The 19987-nt window shown below is 39.5% G+C and overlaps 2 protein-coding genes and 1 long non-coding RNA gene across 3 annotated transcripts; 2 read left to right on the top strand and 1 right to left on the bottom strand.

Annotated features, from left to right (window-relative positions):
- Positions 1–735: 735 nt before the first annotated feature.
- Positions 736–7294, bottom strand: LOC134663520 (la protein homolog). Its single transcript, XM_063519913.1, has 7 exons — positions 6977–7294; positions 5515–5681; positions 4962–5067; positions 4254–4408; positions 3139–3285; positions 2321–2432; positions 736–1593 (listed from the first exon to the last, which is right to left on the bottom strand). The coding sequence occupies exons 1-7, from the start codon at positions 7113–7115 to the stop codon at positions 1259–1261; spliced, it is 1161 nt and encodes a 386-aa protein (XP_063375983.1). The 5' UTR covers positions 7116–7294; the 3' UTR covers positions 736–1258.
- Positions 5101–18167, top strand: LOC134663546 (uncharacterized). Its single transcript, XR_010098152.1, has 2 exons — positions 5101–5191; positions 18089–18167. It is a non-coding gene; the product is annotated as an uncharacterized LOC134663546 (long non-coding RNA).
- LOC134663350 (F-box/LRR-repeat protein 2-like) lies at positions 8553–17589 on the top strand. The gene is made up of 8 exons (XM_063519713.1): positions 8553–8701; positions 8844–8996; positions 9762–9979; positions 10714–10812; positions 12033–12486; positions 13061–13194; positions 17249–17386; positions 17437–17589. Exons 3-8 carry the CDS (start codon positions 9875–9877, stop codon positions 17587–17589), a joined length of 1083 nt encoding a protein of 360 aa, XP_063375783.1. The 5' UTR covers positions 8553–8701; positions 8844–8996; positions 9762–9874.
- Positions 18168–19987: the final 1820 nt, after the last annotated feature.

Consider the following 19987-nt stretch of genomic DNA (forward strand, 5'->3'; position numbering starts at 1 on the left):
ACAGGAAAAAGTAAATATATAGGTACTACCCGTTTGGTTGGTTCAAAGAGTTTCAAACAATAATCACCATAGATGGGTAAATAGCTTTAGCCGATCGTATGCTATTTGTTGCAATTGCAATGTCTTGCTGTAGTCTCATAAGGCTCACGGTCCTTCAAATTCAACTAGAGTTAACACATTCACTGCCCCCAACGCACATGTCCGTTCACGTGGCGTTCACCATCATACAAGTTTGTTCCTAGGCCACGCCCCCTGGCAGTGAATGCGTTAAACCAAGAAAAGTCTGCAGATTGCGTGTGCCGTTAAAATCTCTGCAGACTTTTCGCGGTCTAACTAGCAATTTAGAAGTCAAACCGTAAAAAGTCTGCAGGGATTTTGACAGCCCACGCAGTGCAAGTGTCCTTTTAAACGTCAAACTTCTATGGAATTATGACGTATAAATAACACTTACGCTGCGTGGGCTATCAAATCCGCTGCAGACTTTTATTAATGCGCCTATATTTGTATACTTAATCGTTTTTAGGAGGGTAGAGGCCGTTTGGGAGTGATTTGGTATTCCGGAGTAAGTATAGTGCGACATAAAATAGTAGAAATTCAATAAAATGGAACTAAAAAATATCCATACTAAATTGTTGCCATGTTTAAGCATTTTACGTCAAAAATGTGACAGTTACGAAGTGGCGCCCTCAATACATTTCTACAATTTCTTGTCGGACTATACAAAAAATAAAAATATAAAACATTTATTACGTTATTTTATTTAAAACATAAAAGAAACTCAGTTTCATTTAAAGGTCATCTTAACATCTTAGCTTAGATAACAAATACGTTGGCATGTAACGATTACATTGCTTCTCTTATTGATCTCAAAATACTTATAATAACATTTGAGATCCGACATTACTTTATGAACATTAAACAATGTATAAGAAAATTCGCTTGGAAAAGAGAGTTGAAAGATAGACAGAGGTAGGCTTTACACACCTTACTTCATCCCGTAACAGACGACAGAGACGCAGCAATACGTACAAGTGAGATGCAGATATCTCTATCGTGTTTATATAGCTGCGTCCCTGTCGGTAGTTACTACCGACCTGTATAGAGTAGACTGTCAAGCCATTTCCGTCAGTAGAAAAAAATGTAGGGGCGATGGGTAATCGTCCCTTAGAAAATTTGAATTTCGCGCCTTTTTCTACTGAAAGTTGTTTGACCGGCTATACCTTACCTATCTTTCTACTCTGAAAATGTACTATTTAATTTAGGCATCAGCTTTAACTTTCGCCGCCGGCGCGTCATCATGTTGATCTTGCCTGCGTTTCCTCCCCCCCTGTTTCCCCTTGAAATTCCTCCCCTTATTATGGTGCTTATTATTCTTATAATTGAACCTTCTCTTCCTCATGTGTTCAATGGTTTTCGTCAGGTAAGCGGTCTCCTCCTCTTCCCCGAGGAGTTTGACTGTTATTTCTGTGTCTGCAACTGTGATTTTTCCATCGGGGATTTTCTCGAAGATCTCTTTGGCGGCGTTTTCTTTGGCGAATCGTACCCAGCCCTGCGTGTCGCCGAGATTTGAGTCTACGTACGCTATTTCGTATTCTGAAACAGATATGTTTCGGTGTTAATAACAATATATTAGAAAAAGTGAGGGTAGTTTCCAAGGTATATGTAATGTCTTTCTTATTTTACTGCTAGTTGTCTACATCTGCCATCTATATATCTAGTGATATCTTCGAAAAAATCTTGTTAATGAATCTTGTTATTATAGCGGCAACAGAAATACATCACCTGTGAATATTTCAACTGTCTAGCTATCACGATTCATGACAGACAGACGGACAGTGGAGTCTTAGTAATCCCTAAAACGGGGCCCTCACTAAACACCACTAAAAACACCTCAGAAAATTCCAACTATAACAATTTTTTTTGTCTCTGCTTACAGGTATACAAACAAGTACAGGCATGCTTCATAAGAAGAAGACATTGATAATAATAAATGATAACAGACAAAAACCGGAACTCAAACACACTTGACACTTGCGGAATTTTTGAATTAAGGTTGGCAATCCACTTGTCCAATATGTATTTTGTCTCACATTTTGCTCAATGAGAGAGTGAGACGCAATGACATTGGACTAATAAATTGGACAGGTGGAATACCATCCTTATGGCTCTTCTTCACGTTGGGCCAACGCCAACGCCAACGAGGGACGCATTTATGCGTTAGAGGGAGCAAGTGATATTGCTATCTCATTCTACCGCATGGCTGCGTCCCTCGTTGGCGTTGGCGTTGGCCCAACGTGAAGAGGAGCCATTAGACACTCACCACCAAACTTAGCGAACCCTTCCTTGATGTCCTCCCGTTTCAGCTTGTCGTTCCCGTGGTCGATGTGCAGCACCGTGCCGGCCGGCAACTTGAGGTCGTCCTGAGGAGGCTCCTGCAACAACATATCATAAATTAATACTGAGGGTTCACAAGTCTAAGTAGAAATAGGCATCTGAAACAAAAATTGATGATACAATCAAATGTATCAAGTTTTTGGCAAAATATTATTTTTGGCATTCTACAGGCAACTAATTACCCATCGAGACAAATCTAAAGCCGCATCTCGATATCGCGCGGCGGCTGCGGCAAATCTGTATTTTGGCTCGCGAACCATTTTTGGCACCATCTTGCACTTTAGCGCGGCAGTCGCGCGCGGCAAGCGATCCGACGATACAGTAAAAAAATTCACAACAATAACATCAGAATTTTACGATTTTTTTAATTCCATGCATCACTTCCTAATGATCTGTTCCGATAATCACTACATTTACTGTTCCATAGAAACTGTTTAGTGCCGTATAATTTAATTAAAGTACGACACTTTTCATTATCCATGTCTGCGGCCGCACGAGCCAACTGAAATATCCGTCCGTCCCAACTGCGCGCGAACACTCCTTTGCCGCGCGGCCAAAAACCGACAATAAATGGTTCTACGCGCGGCACGTTCTAGCGAGCCAATGTTCAACAGTTGGCCGCGCGATGTCGAGACGCGGCTTAACAACTCCTAACACAATTAGTTTGCGTTGTCTTATCACAGAGTTCCCATGGCCACCTCCTGTCTCCATCATCAGAGCTCCATGTCTCATAAAATATATTACCTGTTCCACATTCTTGGGCTTCTTGTCCTTCTTCTCTTTCTTGGCGGCATACTCCTCCTGCTTCTCAGCCACGTATGCCTCCTGCCACTTCCTGATCAGCTCGTTCTCGCCGTACTTCACCTCGCTCTGATCCAGGAACTTCTGCGCCTGTGAACATGGTAATTTTCTGTTAAACTTCTCTTGTCAGACCTGCGGTTAGGGTTACCAGATGTCAGGAATTTTGGCAGTTGGTCAGGAATGAAAAAAATATATATTTATTGATTTTGTACAAGTATTGCTACAATATAGGTTGGGATCTTCTTTTAAGCAACAGATATGCTTGTGACAGAAAACCCTGCTCTTCCACAAATGCAGGGCTTAAAAAGGAATGCGGCCGGAATACGAAAATGTCTGGAGTTTTAGTGAATTAACAGACTTTTCTATGAAGTACCTAAAAAGGTACAATATTAAAATTTAAACAATGTATCAAGCATACATAGATATCGCTTACGGTTAGTCGTCGTCGTCCCACCCTCACCGATATGAGCGTCAGGAAAAATATTCGCAAAGGAATTTTGTCAGGAAACCCTAATTTGGATTAATAAGCAAGTCCATATCTTAGTGTAGACTCCTAAACTTATGGGAGGACGAACTTAGGCTAACGGCGGGCCCGAAGTGGAGGAGAGTGGCCCATGACTAGGGCTGCCATCTCTAAAACGGCCGAACACCGAGAAAGATTTAAAAAACCCCGACATTTGGCGTAAATCGCATTTTTTGCCCGGACGTGTATTTATACGGTTTTTACCTACTTTGTACACAATAATGCCGGTAAATAATTAAATTCAATAAGGTGTTTTCTCACATAAAAAAGGGTCCAAAAAGGGTTTTTCCCGGACACTTTGAAAAACCCTCCCGTCGGCCTCCAACGTAGGACAAATCCGGGGACGGATGGCAGCCCTACCCATGACAGACTACAGTGGAATGAGTTAAAGACCTTTGTATTAAGAGATATACTCTAGTCTCTTACTCAGGATAAAAGGGCTTGTACTTAGATATAATTATGAGTTTGTCACCATTTTATAAGAATCCTACATAAAAATTTACTAAATTGATATGTAAAAGAAAAGTCATTGTACCTGTTCTTTAGTTTTGAATGTGGCGAACACTGATCCCTTGAACAGCCGCTTCTTAGTCTTGTTGTCCTGGTATCTCCTCATGATGACATTCTCCACCTCCTCAAACTGTTTGAAGTACTTCAAGACATCATCCAGCAAAGCGTCCTTGGGGAAACCTTTAATTAAAACAAAAACATTACTTTCGTAATCCACAAAATAATGTGCTAATGTTAAGTTAATGTGCAGACAAAACATGGCCGCTATCTATTAAATAAAACACACATTTTTCACACCAATTGACAAAGCCCCATGGTAAGCTCAAGAAGGCTTATGTAGTGGGTACTCTGACAATGATATACATAATATATAAATACTTAAATACATCGGTCCTGGGTTCGAATCCCAGTAAGGGCATTTGTTTGTGTGATGACACAGATATTTGTTTCTGAGTCATGGTTGTTTTCTATATATTTAAGTACATATTTATATATGTATTATATATATCGTTGTCTGAGTACCCACAACACAAGCCTTCTTGAGCTTACTGTGAGATTTAGTCAATCTGTGTAAGAATGTCCTATAATATTTATTTATTAAGTTACAAACTTTTGAGAAACGGGCCCGTGGTAGTAAAATTGGGGCCTGATTGCCCCACATACACAATACTACGTCACTAGACTCCAGACTTCTTTCCATTCTCAATCTTATGTCTCTCATTGCAAAGCTTACCTTTGGCGTAGACCGTGCGGCCCTGGACTTCCTTACGGCGCTCTTCGTTCATCTCGGGGAGGGGCATGTCGGGGCTTCTGCGGACTTTCTTGTTGTCTTCTGAAATCTGGAAGGTTTACATTGTTCAGAGATGTTAGTCCAATAAATTTTGGGGGTTCCCCATACTTAGAACTGAAACTCAAAAATTTTTTTTTTCACCAAACCCATACGTGTGGGGTGTCTATGGATAGGTATAGGTATTCAAAAATGATATTGAGGTTTTTCTAAACTGAATAGTTTGCGCGAGAGACACTTCCAAAGTGGTAAAATGTGTTTCCCCCCCCCAAACTTCCCATGCAAACTTCCACCGAAAATTGGTTTGAGCGAGATCTGGTAAGTAGTTTTTTTTTTAATACGTCATAAATCGTAAACCGCAATTTTATTATGTTACTCGCAAGTACGGAACCCTTCATGGGCGAGTCCGACTCGCACTTGGCCGCTTTTTTTCTTTTTGAGGTACGGAACCCTAAAAATACCATGTGTTATTTTAATAAGACAAAAAATGCCCACTAACCTCGAGTAAACCACTTCTGGACCTTCCCAGCAGCTTAGCGATGAGCTCCAGGTCTGTAGTGAGCTTGGCGAGCCGGTTGAACTTGATGAGGATCTCAAACGGTATCCAGCCATCGTCCAGCTTCACCTGCTCGCGGAGGAACTTGTCACGTGGAAGGTTGAGGTCACCTGAAAAGCGGGACACAAAGTTGATCCCAGTTCTTGCTATTAGCCGGGTCCACACATAGCGAGCATGTCTACACTGGCCGTTTTGTGCACAAGGATTTTGCCTCATGCATATACTCTATCTGTGTGGACCCAGATATTCATATAAACCGGGGATTTCAAAACATTTTGAACCATGGGCCACAATTTGGCTTTTGCTTATTATTTGCAGATCAGATTATATGAAGTTTGTTTTCTTTTGCAGCCCAAAATTGGCATACTCGAGGGCCGGACATGGCTTGTAGTTGTAGTATACCATTTTGGCGATAAACATGTTACATATCCAGAGTTATAATATGTTAATTGCTTTTTTTTTGTGGGTCATGTGATCTGTCAAGAGATTACCCTATTAACCAAGTGCAGTAAGTCCAGTTGTGAAGATGAAACATTATGCGGGCTGTACACACTCGTCAAGACCCCGAGGCAGGCCGAGAATGAGTGTGTACATACGGTTCTTTTCTCGTCCCGCGCTTCTCTGATCAAATCGGAGTGGTGCTGACTCTCATCAAGAGGCTCTCAACGAGTATGCACAGCCGGCACAGCCGGCATTATACAGGGTGTCCCAGAATTCGACGTCAAGCCGTAAACGGATGATAGACCAAGTCATAACAGTTATCATAAAAATACAAAAAAAAATCCAACTCATGTTCTTTAAAAATTATGGTCACTTTAAAAATTCACTAAAAAATCCACACCCTATAATGGTTCTTTAACTCTTGTTACTACAAATTCCATAATTTATTCTATTTTTTTTATTATTGTGTAATCTTGAATAATTACAGGCTGTGGATTTTTTAGTGAATTTTTAAAGTGACCATAATTTTTAAAGAACATGAGTTGGATTTTTTTTTTGTATTATATGATAACTGTTATGACTTGGTCTATCATCCGTTTACGGCTTGACGTCGAATTCTGGGACACCCTGTATGTATAGTTTTCGGTTGTACTAGAGCTGTGAACAATTTGGTAGGTCCATATACTATACAATGATTACCGTGTATAAATATTCCACTCAATTGCTGCTTCCAGTACTGTCTTACACAAACATATTCATATTACTAATCCAAAACGATGTTCAGCACGCAGTAAACTATATCTATATACTGAAACTGCATAACTAAATCATGTTCGTAATAAAAGATCCTTGAACAAACGATAAATTTAATGCGGTTACATTGTAATTTGCAACCTATGAAGCTGCAACCAACCTTTGCAAGATCATAGTTGTGACGAGTGTATTTGAAGCAAACGTGACTCACCGAAATAATATTCGACCTGCCGAATTATAGCGCTCTCCAGTTCTGCTTCATCCATGGGCTCGGTTTTCGCCCCATTTTCTTCTTTCTCCTCTTTTCCATTGCTCTCCGCGGCTACATCAGCTACTTTTTCTTCAGTCATTTTACGATTGATATAATTTATCCAAACACAATGTTGCAATGTGGCGCAATTAAGCACACGTAGTATTTATGCAGATTTAACGAATACACTAACTACCAGTGAAAATCAAGGAGTTTTCTCGGAATAATTTGATATTTTTGCTGAAAAGTATAAAAACACGTGTTTCAGCTTCCTTTCCAACCGGCGTGAACAAGAGGGGAAGGGCGGGATTGGATTAGAGTAGCCATTACAAAAGTGTGAGAAAGATAAAATCATATGTATTCTCCAAGTGTGAGGGGAATGACAATATTTTTAGTAGTTTCTCTTTTCCTTGGCAGATAGTTTTCGTTTAGAAATGTAGTGTGCAGATTGACTCGGACCATGTTCGGACCGGACCAAAGTCGGGGTACGGTACGCCCGTCTGATCGCTGAGGTACACGCTAGGTGCGTTTTGGTTTGCATCTCTTTCCTCGATATGTCTCTAGCGATATGGCTTGCATTCCGGAATTCCGGAATCTCGAAATTCCGGAATCTCGGACAAATTTTCCGATATTACAATTCCGGAATTGATACAACTGAATATCTAAAATTCCGGAATTGGATTTAAGTACTTTTTTCAGGTTTTAATACGTTTATTATTGAAAATTGTTAAGAAACTACACTATACTGATGTTTTTTGTTGTTAATAAGTGCCTCTTAGTCATTCAGTGACCTATAGTATGGGTATATTTTACTTTTCGGTTTGATAAAGCATAAAAAAAAAGCAAAGTGATTTTACTTGCTTAGAATAGTCAGAATAGTCTCAATCCTACATGAGCGAATCTTCGATTTAGATAGAAGGTTTTCTCTATCAACGATTTCGGATCCTGTAGAAGCATATAATATATGATATTCTAAATCATAATTAGGATCTGGGAAGGAAAAAGCCAAATTTCGACCTTCAACTTCTTAAACAACACCACTACGTACTATGTTACGAAGAGTAGGCTGATTATAGAGCTGTTATATTTAACTATTTTAAAAAATTATCCATTGAATGGTTTGCTAGCAACTAAATTTTCCCCGAATAAATACCGCGATTCATAGAATTGAATAAAAGTAACCATTTTAATAAGGTGGTAAAAAAGAGATGACATTATCTGTAGTACTTCAAATTAAATTTCTCTTAAACAATATTAACTTTGATAAACGTAAAGTATCAGAATTTCACATTTTTTGTTGGATTTTACAGAAAAAAATAAGTAAAATACGATAACCCCTAATTCCGGAACCAGTTCCGGAATTCCGGAATTCGAATCCAATATCGAAAATCAGTTCCGGAATTGGAGACCATCCGATATTGCAAGCCCTAGATATGTCCAACGAAACTGATGGAACACAACGAATGCAACTTGTGGTACCACTGTAAAAGTGTCAAAAGTCAATGTCAAGCGTATATTTAGTTGTGAAGTTGTTGGTTTACTTAAAAAAATGTTATAGGGAAAAATAATTGAAGTTATTTATGTGTTTGTGTTTATAACTACAGAATAACTTATTACAAAAGTTCGGTGTTTATTATAAGCAGTCCAGCCAACTATATACCTACATTTTGCAAGTCGTGAACGTAAGTTTTCTATAATTATAATATTATTCACACATTATTCCGTTTTGTTTCATCCAAACACTCTGGCTGTCCCCGAACCTTACAGTAGTTTGAATTTTGATCTTTATATATTAAATAATAAATCTAATTTCAGATGTTAGAAGCAGATGTAGCAGAAACAAATAATGAATGGACAATAGTGGATTACCTCAATGATGACTGCTGGTGTGCTGTGCTACAATATGTGCCCGTCCGGGACCTTATCCGAACAGAGGGCACCAGCAGGCATTGGCAGAAACGATTGCTGCAGTACTTGCGAGGTGAAATATTATTGAAACTATTAGAGATACTTAGGGTTGTCATAATTAGTCGGAACTGAACTGGGGGTGTATCTGGTTGCTGCTGTTTGGAGCTGGGGTTTGGGGTTTAGCCCTGTTCTAGAGCGCTATTAATAAATAAATGAATCTTATAGCATGGTCACTAAAAATGGGACAAAAACGGGACCAGTAAAAATATGGGATGTGATACTTAAATATGGTGACAGTCCCATATATACAGGACATATGGCAACCCTACAGATACTACATCTGTAGGTACATCAGATACTTTCTGCTATCTTGCTATGAAGGTGGACAGGGAAACAACATGTAACTGTCTATGTCCCTCTCAGCAGAACTGAAAGGATTATAGTGATTTCCAGATTATCATCAGCAAAAATTTTATCTTATAAAAATCACTTAATTAGCAAATAAATTAATGCATTTTGTAGATATTGTTAGCAAATTACTTTGATGAATGTAAGAATATAAATCACCAGTAGCTAAAACAATAACTAAGTATCTATCTCTTCTCTTCATTTCAAAGTCACTCTTAGTTGGGGAAGAAACTTTGAAAGGAATTAAAAAAAAAATGACTAGAAAAGTTGTTTTCTTCATTATGACTGAGACTGTCCAGATAACAATGATCAATTTATCACTGGATTAGGGCTTTACTATACTTTAATTCTAGGGTTGACTTAGAATTGAACTATGGGGATATACTGCCTGTGTTAACTGTCAACTAACTATAAATTATATCTTTTTCAGGAGTTTGTTTAGCTGTTATAGAAACATATGATTTCTATAAACCCAAGACTCCCAAGAGACATTCAAATTATACTAGATTAAATCTGCAGAAACAAGCATATGAGTCATTTGCGATGTGGACTAACAAACTAGGCTCTTCAGTAGTGGCTACTGACTGCTATAGTTTGGAAACTTTGAAAATAATTAGAGAGAACTGCCCTAAATTGGAAAGCCTATTTGTATGTATTTATTTAAGTACCCAATGTTACCCATGTCATGTGAACTAATCTATATTCATTTTTTTAGCATTAGAAAAAAGGTACACAATCTTGATGTGTCTTTTAATAGAAAAACACGTCACGGCAAATATGTAATAATTATGAATCTAATAAAATCATTTATATTCTTCTGCTTTCATAAGTAATAGTTACTGAGTTTTACAAAGCGTTTTAAAAGCAATTAAATGACGTATGGGATCACTTCGGTCTTGCAAATCGGTTATTTAGACTAATATTTGTAACGGTGCGTATAACAAAACGTTACACTATCAACCTTCATACTAATTCTGGCACCATACAAATTCTAAATTCCCTTTTGAAATTCAAATCCTATTCCAAATTCCATTCTATGATTTTTATTTTCAGTTTGATCACATACGTCGATCAATAAACATCACATTTTATTAAACCGACTGTACTTCATAAGTTAGTAAAATACGTCTTAAAGCCTAATAGTATCATTTTATTCAGTGTAACGTTTATATAAGTGCTGTGCGGTACTAAGTGCTCTTCTAGTGACCCTGCACACCTTCCAGACACCTACATTATCGTCAAGGCACATATTGTGCCTTTTTATTTAAATAATAAATACCCATCGTCGCCCTGGTTCCCGACTTTGATTACCTACCTTCATCCCTGTGAGGCCCTCCATCTTCCCCCTCACAATATTAACTAAATAAATCTTAATATTACAGTTTCACGATCTGCCTGACAGCTGTGGGTCAGGAGTGTTTCCCTACAATCTGAATAAGGACTTCAAGAGCTTGAACGGGCTATGTTTCAATAACTGTTGTGTAAGTATGTCTCTATTTTAATAAAGTTTGTAGGTCTAAATAAATGTTGTAAGTAGGTAAATACATAAAAAGGAATCCCACTGCCGCGCACAGTCGAGCTATGCATGTTTGTATAAAAACCCTAGCCTGACTGGCCAGACTCAGTACCGTCTTTACCATAAGTGCGCACGGGGTCTGTGCCCAGGGGCCCCCACCCTCAGGGGGCCCCGAAGGACAGACAGTAACAGTAAATTTGATTACCCATAATAAATAGAAGATCATATTAACTTACATTATAAACGGGTCTAACGCGAATTATATTCAATTACCTTTATTTACCGACGTTTCGACACAGGTTTCACTGGTCGTGGTCGCGGCTGACTGATTGTCCCAGCAAAATGTCAAAACAGAGATTTGTGCATCTACCCGACGAAAAGTGTATGGAAAAGTAACGGAGCGTGCAAGAGAGGGTGAAAGAGCACATAGCGGCAGTTAAAAATCGCCAATTACACAAATCCGCAATCGCCGAACATCTTCTTACATCTGGCACAAATCACTGGATTGAGTTGCATAGACCAAAAGTTGTCTCCACTGAACGCCATTATTATCCTCGAGTTGTGCGAGAAGCAATTGAAATCAAGAAACACCCCAGGAATTTTAATAGGGAGGATGGTTTCAACTTATCGCCAACTTGGGAACCAGTGATACAGAAGCTAAAGCCAAAGGATCTATCTTCGAACGGGTGCGTGGATATTGTGAGTGTTGCGTGTCGGACTATTGACAATAATTAACATTATGTGTGGTGGGTGGTTTGAAAATGTGATGTCTACCCCAAACTTTTCCATACACTTTTCGTCGGGTAGATGCACAAATCTCTGTTTTGACATTTTGCTGGGACAATCAGTCAGCCGCGACCACGACCAGTGAAACCTGTGTCGAAACGTCGGTAAATAAAGGTAATTGAATATAATTCGCGTTAGACCCGTTTATAATGTGAGTTAATATGTATTCAAAACGCGAAAGTTTAAAATATTAAATAGAAGATCATTGTAGAAAAAAATTAGTTTAATTTGCTTTCTTTACTTTCCAAAAGGTCCCCAAATTCTTATGTGCCCAAGGGCACCAGCATAGTCTAAGACGGCCCTGGCCAGACTAGCCTGCGCAGCAGTGGGGTTCCGACCTAATGTATCTTACTACATACATTATCTGTGTATTTCTTACCTACTTACTATTTGTTACAGGTAACAGACAACTGCATCAACCAATTTATAGCCGATAAAGCATTAGAAGATTTAGACATTCGTCATTGTCCAAAAGTGACAGGGGATTTTTTAAATACTATAAACCTGTCAAGCTTAAAATCCCTTGCCTTACTTTCATGCTATAATTTCGATTTGGAGCACTTGATTTGCGCCGACCTTGGCGAGTTGACGAGCTTGATAGTAAACCATATAAAATATAGAACATTGGAAGTCCAAGAAGAAATACAATATATGCTGGATGGGATGCCTAAATTAGAATATCTAGAAATAAACAATTATCATGATAAAATGACTTGCCATGATTATGGGCCTCTGTCGCGTCTGACACGTTTGCAGCATCTCTTGGTGTCGTTACAAGTGCCCGATGAGGGTGTAGAAGCTATATTGCAGAACTGCAAGGAGTTAACTAGCCTGCACTTCTCAGGTTGTGCAGGTGAGCGTTTATATTTTTTATGGATGCTAAAGGCAATCAACATCCAGGCGGGAAAATCAAACTGCCAATTTGATCATAAATTGGCAATTTGATTGACAATCTCAGATACAGATGTTTTTGAATTTCATTTTTGCGTCCGCACCAAACAATAAATGTAATATTGAATTTCATTTATATGACGTCTAAATGAAATTCAAAGATGCCCCTCGTATGCTTTAGATACGGATCCGTGCGTGTGAATTTAAATCTATTGTTTTAAATGTCAAGGTCACTTTTTCAATGATTATATTTGACAGGCCGCATATGACGGGTTAACGCCGATCGCATTTGTTTCGAGTGAAAGATTGTGATGTAGTGACCGATCAAATGAAGCGTTCGGGGTAAACGCCAAAATACCGATTTCTGACGCTAGTACATATATTATAATCAAGGTATTTTTGAATTTCAACTATCACCATTAATCGCGATAAAATTTTATGCGTGTCGCTATATGACATTGACTCCATTTTAATTTCTGATCAAATTGGCAATTTGATTGTCCTGGTAATGCCTTAATGTGAGCGATGATTTTCAGCCATGACCGGGTGCTCCGTGGCTGCGTCTGTGTGCCGCTGGGGCTCGCGGCTCCGCTCGCTGACCCTCGAAGGCTTCGAGGGATTGGATGACGAAGATGTGGTCACCATCATCAGAGGATGCCCCGAGCTTATGGTTAGTGTTGCCAGAACATTTTTAGGGTTCCGTACCCAAAGGGTAAAACGGGACCCTATTACTAAGACTTCGCTGTCCGTCCGTCCGTCCGTCCGTCTGTCACCAGGCTGTATCTCACGAACCGTGATAGCTAGACAGTTGAAATTTTCACAGATGATGTATTTCTGTTGCCGCTATAACAACAAATTCTAAAAACAGAATAAAATATAGATTTAAGTGGGGCTCCCATACAACAAACGTGATTTTTGACCGAAGTTAAGCAACGTCGGGAGTGGTCAGTACTTGGATGGGTGACCGTTTTTTTTTGCTTTTTTTTTTGTTTTTTGTTTGCATTATGGTACCGAACCCTTCGTGCGCGAGTCCGACTCGCACTTGCCCGGTTTTTTAAAATAATGTCATCCTTAAATGTGAAATTTTCTGTGAATTTTATGTTTTTACTTACTCAGAAATATGAGTTCCTTCCATTTCAACAGATAAAAAAATGCAAAGTTAAAGTAACAGGGCGGTAAGCAAAAAGAATCTCGTTCATTGAACCGCCGGTACGTACTTCCATCGGACGAGCGTAAAATATCGTTGTCCCGTCCATGAAACCGGCGGTCAGTGCCAGTGCAAGCGGGACAGCCTTCGAGCAACACGGAAGGGAGGCGGCATTCGCACTATTTCCCCTCTGCCGAGGTACATAGATTCGCGCATAGACTTAATAATATATAAAGACGGTGTCTTAGCGAGCTGTCACTGTTGCCACTTTTGTTTAGTGTACGATGAACAATGAGGCCCACGTTGCTGTAGCCATGTCGATAAAGTCATATCGAAAAACTATCGACATTTCTTGCAATTTTAATTTTACTTCAAAGGCTTAACGATACCTAAAATGACCAAAAACGCTTTTATTCTTTATTGTGGTTATCAGATCACAATTTTATAGTCACGCCCCAGCAGGGAACCAAGGGAAAGTTCAGATATTTAATTAAAATACATAAATACCTCCTCAAATAGGTGTTCCGCAATAATTGAATTATATTATTATATTATAATATATTCATTATCCATTAGCATTTCAATTATGTTTATGTTTAACGAAGATATTGAAGCTTCAATTAATCGCTATTTCGTTCCGCTGTGTAGCGTTTATCGATATATAACATGATTAATATCGACTTTTCACATCCCTAAAAGAGCACACATATACGCTTTTACGCACACATACACAGCCTGGGCGCATCAAGAAAGGCAACACTTGATTTGAAGTCCACCTTGTCAACAGTATGGTTGTCCTTTTTTGACAAACGGCATTTTAAAAGAGCGAGGAGAGAGAAATGATACTAGTTGCTGCGTCGTGAAAGAGAACAGAAAACGTTGGCCCCTTGGATTCGCGCGTCAATTTAATCTAGCGCGGGTAATAAAACTAGTTGCACTTGGATTTTTCACGAGACCGAGTCCAGACGCGCGCGTGAACACTGCTGCACAAAAATGCCTGTTTGCTCGGTTTTTTGCTATAAAAAGAGGTCGGGGACATCAAATTTACAAAAAGAAAGTGTTACATTTCACATGTAATATTTTTTTTTACATATCATACGTTTAATTACATTTAAATACAATTATTATAGTTTAGTCTCAAGTATTTGTTGGATTTATCGATTTTGCTCGCTCAGTACAAATTGCGGATCGGTCGAGCGACAAATCCGACTTCTCATCTCTCAGAATACAATGACATACTTCAATAAAAATGTGTTAGTGTGCGTGTTGTGACACTAGTCACTCGTCCGTACACAAAAAGAGAACGAGGTTTGCAAGATTTGTCTTTGACGTGTGTCATTTTCTATGTATTCGTGTCGTCATTACAGAGGGCCTACCGCGAAACACGTTTGACGTGTTGCCTCCCTGTCACACTTACGTATGAATTTACAAGTGCCATAGAGAGGCAACACGTCGAACGTGGTTCGCGGTAGGGCCTCTGATTGGATTTTGTATGTAAGTGTGTGAGAAGTGCGACTGTGTGCACCTTCCCCCCGCGAAAAATAGCAGAAAGATTTGTACGGTGAGATATCGCTTGGGCCCCTCCCTTCCGACGTGTCGGAAGCCGGTGTTGCTCGAAGGGGACAGCATTATGCTGCTGTCCCGCTCGCACAGTGGCTTCTGTGTAGCAATTCTTCGTGCTTATTAGCATCGCTATAGCTGCCAGCCTAGACGGATTCTACTTTTACCATAGACTAGGAATCCGAAAGACGGAGTTTAGAGCAATTATTTCATGAAACCGATGCTGCCATAAATATTAGGGTGCGGGGGACGAGGTGAGCGAGTCCCGTGCCGTGATTGGTCCGTTCAAAGGCACGGGCGTCACACAAAGACACTTTGACTCGAAAATGGAGTAAAACTACCGTATATAGTTGTGGCAGAGGGGGTAGCGCTACTATCCTCACTTGCTCAGTCTGGAGGATGTCTTGTCTGTGACTTTTACCTAAAGTTTGCCTACAAAATGTCACATAAGTATGATGTTAGCCCCCATACGCACGACAGCTTTTTCAACGCGCATTAACCCTTTGACCGCCGTTGTCCGGTATAGAAGACAACGATAGAACGATATGCTGGCGCCGTCGTCTTGTATACAAGACACAAATTCAACCACTGAGTTAATGTGAAAATAATAACAATTGCAATTTCATTTACACTCGTGTTCATATTTAAGGTCTTTGTTTTTTCATTTATTTGCTTTTTAAGCCGCTATATAAATCCCTTCTTTTGTAATAAGGCATTTAAAAAAATTGCTCCAATTTTCAACATTTTTCATGTTCCTCGTCGCCGTTGTCTTGTATAAAAGACAGCTAGGGATGGGAATGTTAACTCGATATGGGAATTTTTAAAGTAAATATAAAGTCAGAAATATGTTTTTATCTAAGTATTTGAACACTTGTTAATCGCCAATTTTTTTCAACGAATAGTAGGTAACTACTTACTAGAATACGTAGAACGAGAGTCAGGTAGGCATAACTATATTTAAAGTTCAGGTAGCTTCTTTAGCTCTATAAAGTAGAGTCAGACAAGTAAATTTGCCATTGTAGATTGTGGACTATTTAATTGCAGAAGAGATAAAAAAAAAATGATGTTATTTTATAGCTTAGTGGGAAGGGATACACCGCAGCGACCGCTTCGCACAAGTGTGGTACAGGGACATACCTGTTTATCAGACTTTACTTTTTTTGTTATAACATTGAAGTTAATGTGTAATTTTTTTATAACAAGTCGTTGAACGTTTTTTTGATAAGAGTTTACCTATAGATTAATGTAAATTATAATGATAGATTCTAATTCCGGAATAATATCTTCACTCATTAAAAATTCAACCCACGTGTAATTTTCACTAAAACAGTTCCGGTATATAGACTTTATCGACACATGATGCGCAGCTTTAACGTTACGCCAATAAAGTTTACGTACCGACAAGCGCTTACGCCGTTGACCTAGAGACTATTATTACTTGATCCGCGCGGAAACAGTCCTTGTCGGTCTGCATTGCGGGCAGTCCATGGGCGCCGTTGTCTTGTATAAAAGACTTCTCGTACAGCCTAGTGCGGCGATATCACGACTTGAATCGACATTGTTTAGTGGTTGTTTTTTATGTTAAATACCTATATTTTAAACATTTTCGGGTGTAAAGCATATGTTTAATTTTGGCAATTTGGAATGAAATTAAAACAGGATAAGAACAAAGCTAAATTAAAAAGATTTTTACCATAATATTGTAAATATCGATATCACTATTTGCAATCCCTAAACTTTTTATTAGTTGTTTACTTAAAATTTGCTCTGGCGTGTGAGTGAGCGTCTTTGCGGACTAGGTCCGGCGGCCAAAAGGTTAAAAAAGCGTTTGAATGACACTAATGGATAGCCATGTATGTATTCACACGACAAGCGGTGACGCTTTTTACCAAGCGTTGTTGGATTTTCCACTTTAAGCCTTGGTCGAATTTAGAGTGTGGACAGATTCAAGCGCTTTTTTAACGCGCGTTGAAAAATCTGCCCTGCGAATGGGGGCTAAGTATGATGTTACGTGCAGTCGTTGGAGTTGATGGAGTCGCAGTATTTGACGCCCAACCTGCCGGAGCTCGCGTCGGAGTCACGCCACGCGGTGCGGCCCGGCGTGCGGCTGCGGCTCCAGATAGACTACAGCCTTATGTCTGATGAGGTTCGACTGGTACGCCACTTGTATATTACATGTAGTCGTTGGAGTTGATGAAGTCGCAGTGTTTGACGCCCAACCTGCCGGAGCTCGCGTCGGAGGCACGCCACGCGGCGCGGCCCGGCGTGCGGCTGCGGCTCCAGATAGACTACAGCCTTATGTCTGATGAGGTTCGACTGGTACGCCACTTGTATATTACATGTAGTCGTTGGAGTTGATGAAGTCGCAGTGTTTGACGCCCAACCTGCCGGAGCTCGCGTCGGAGGCACGCCACGCGGCGCGGCCCGGCGTGCGTCTGCGCCTCCAGATAGACAGCCTTATGTCGGATGAGGTTCGATTGGTACGCCACTTGTATGATCTAATACCTTTAAACGAGCAATTCTTGTTTATTTATATGTAATATTAGTATTACACACGGTTGCTGTTGCTGCGTCGCCAGTTCCTTTTTAGGGTTCCGTAGCCGAATGGCAAAAAACGGAACCCTTATAGATTCGTCATGTCTGTCTGTCTGTCTGTCTGTCCGTCCGTATGTCACAGCCACTTTTTTCCGAAACTATAAGAAACTTGGTAAGAAGATGTATTCTGTGAACCGCATTAAGATTTTCATACAAAAATAGAAAAAAAAACCATAGAATTTTTAGGGTTCCCCATACATAGAACTGAAACTCAAAATTTTTTTTTCCATCAACCCCATACGTGTGGGGTGTCTATGGATAGGTCTTCAAAAATGATATTGAGGTTTCTAATATCATTTTCTTCTAAACTGAATAGTTTGCGCGAGAGACACTTCCAAAGTGGTAAATGTGTGTGCCCCCCCCCCCCCTGTAACTTCTAAAATAAGAGTATGATAAAACTATAAAAAATATATGATGTACATTACCATGCAAACTTCCACCGAAAATTGGTTTGAACAAGATTTGGTGAGTAGTTTTTTTTTTAATACGTCATAAACCGTAAACCGCAATTTTATTATGTTACTTGCTGTTACGGAACCCTTCATGGGCGAGTCCGACTCGCACTTGGCCGCTTTTTTCTTTGAACTTGGCTGAAATATATATATCCCCGAAATATATATATATATATATATATATATATATATTTCGGGGATTTCGGAAACGGCTCAAAGGTCCAGCCAAGTTCAGGCTCTAACGATTTCGATGAAATTTGCGTTTTTCAGATTTTATGTGTTTTCGGAGCAATGCTCCGGTGTCCCAGATATTATTAATTTATAAATGGGTGAATCAAGTTTATCTTGTTACTCGTTGCCATTGTTACGGTCTTCTGAATAGTAATTATAAAAAGTGTAAAACAAAGATACTTAAGAGAGAAAAAATGCTAAAATATAAAGGAATACTAACTTAATTCCTAGTTCTAAGATCGGGATAGGTATAAGAAATTGCCGGCCATCAGGTACAGCTTGGCAAAAAAGAGTAGAAATTAAAAAGTGGCAACACTGTAGTGTCGTCCCGTTTTCTTAAGCCCCCCATTCACACTCCTACCTTGTAGTCCGCCTCGCAGGACTACGGCGTAGGATATAGCTCACACACCCTCCTGCGTTGTAGGTTGCCTTGCAGGACTACGGAGCAAGAAATAGCTCACACACGGTACTGTTTTGCCGTCCATCATCAGTAGTGCTTCGTTTCTCACAAGTGTCGGTCTACTTACTCTTGAAAATGTTACGTGTAATTAAAAAAAAAAGAAAATAGCTCTTCTGCTATGTATTTCCTTGTTATTGGATAAAAATAAAAGAGTGTGGGAAAAGAAACTGCTAAAAATTCGCCAAAGAGCGCCATATTTCTTAAGTATTGGTAATAATTGTTGCAATGCCTATTCCTCCATTGCTTGTTGGAGTGATTGGGTGATTTTTGGTCCCACAAAGCGATTTTCTTTATAAATTTCAAAAAAATGGCGCGCACTGTTGTCATACGTCAAACACGGTAGTCCGCAACGTAGGACGACAACCCACACACAATCCTACGCGGCGGACTACAGCGGTGGGCGGGGCTTGTAGGATTTGTAGGACCCAAGCGGCATCCTACTTGGGTGTTGTAGGACGGCACGTAGTCCGCAACCCCCATACACAATCCTACCCAACGAGGCGGACTACAAGGTAGGAGTGTGAATGGGGGCCTTTATATTGATTGGTTTGAAAGGGACGACACTACAGTGTTGCCACTTTTAAATTTCTACTCTTTTTTGCCAAGCTGTAGTTGTAATTTGTAATCTTGTACCTACTTTTAACGTTACGTTTTAAGAGCTCCCTAGATGGCGCTATTAAATTATTGATCCGTGGTAATTTAATTAAATGGCTCACATATATAAATACAAGGTTTAGTTCCGTACACGGTGGGAAGAACTTGATAACTAGAGATACTCTACCGAAGAAATTTGTATTTAAAAGTAAATTGCATAAGGTTCAAATTTCTTCTATTTTTTCCCGAGAGATATCAACTTCTTCCCGCCGTGTACGGAGAGTCTATGTAAGTTAACTGTTACATTATATAGCTAATGATTGTTTTTTTTTATCTTTACAGGCACAAATGTGCGAGGAGTATGATCAGTTCAAGTCGGAGTATGAAGACCTGGATATAGAGTTATTATTGTGACCTTAAATAA

This window comes from Cydia fagiglandana, chromosome 4, assembly GCF_963556715.1.
Source record: "Cydia fagiglandana chromosome 4, ilCydFagi1.1, whole genome shotgun sequence".
Lineage (NCBI taxonomy): Eukaryota > Metazoa > Arthropoda > Insecta > Lepidoptera > Tortricidae > Cydia > Cydia fagiglandana.

Coding starts and splice junctions, on each gene's coding strand:
- LOC134663520 (XM_063519913.1), bottom strand. CDS start 7,115: ATGACTGAAGAAAAAGTAGCTGATGTAGCCGCGGAGAGCAATGGAAAA. Junction 5,682..6,976: donor GCAGGTCGAATATTATTTCG/GTGAGTCACGTT, acceptor CCCGCTTTTCAG/GTGACCTCAACCTTCCACGT. Junction 4,409..4,961: donor CCGCACGGTCTACGCCAAAG/GTAAGCTTTGCA, acceptor TTTTAATTAAAG/GTTTCCCCAAGGACGCTTTG.
- LOC134663350 (XM_063519713.1), top strand. CDS start 9,875: ATGTGGACTAACAAACTAGGCTCTTCAGTAGTGGCTACTGACTGCTAT. Junction 13,195..17,248: donor GAGGATGCCCCGAGCTTATG/GTTAGTGTTGCC, acceptor TGTTACGTGCAG/TCGTTGGAGTTGATGGAGTC. Junction 17,387..17,436: donor TGTCTGATGAGGTTCGACTG/GTACGCCACTTG, acceptor ATGAAGTCGCAG/TGTTTGACGCCCAACCTGCC.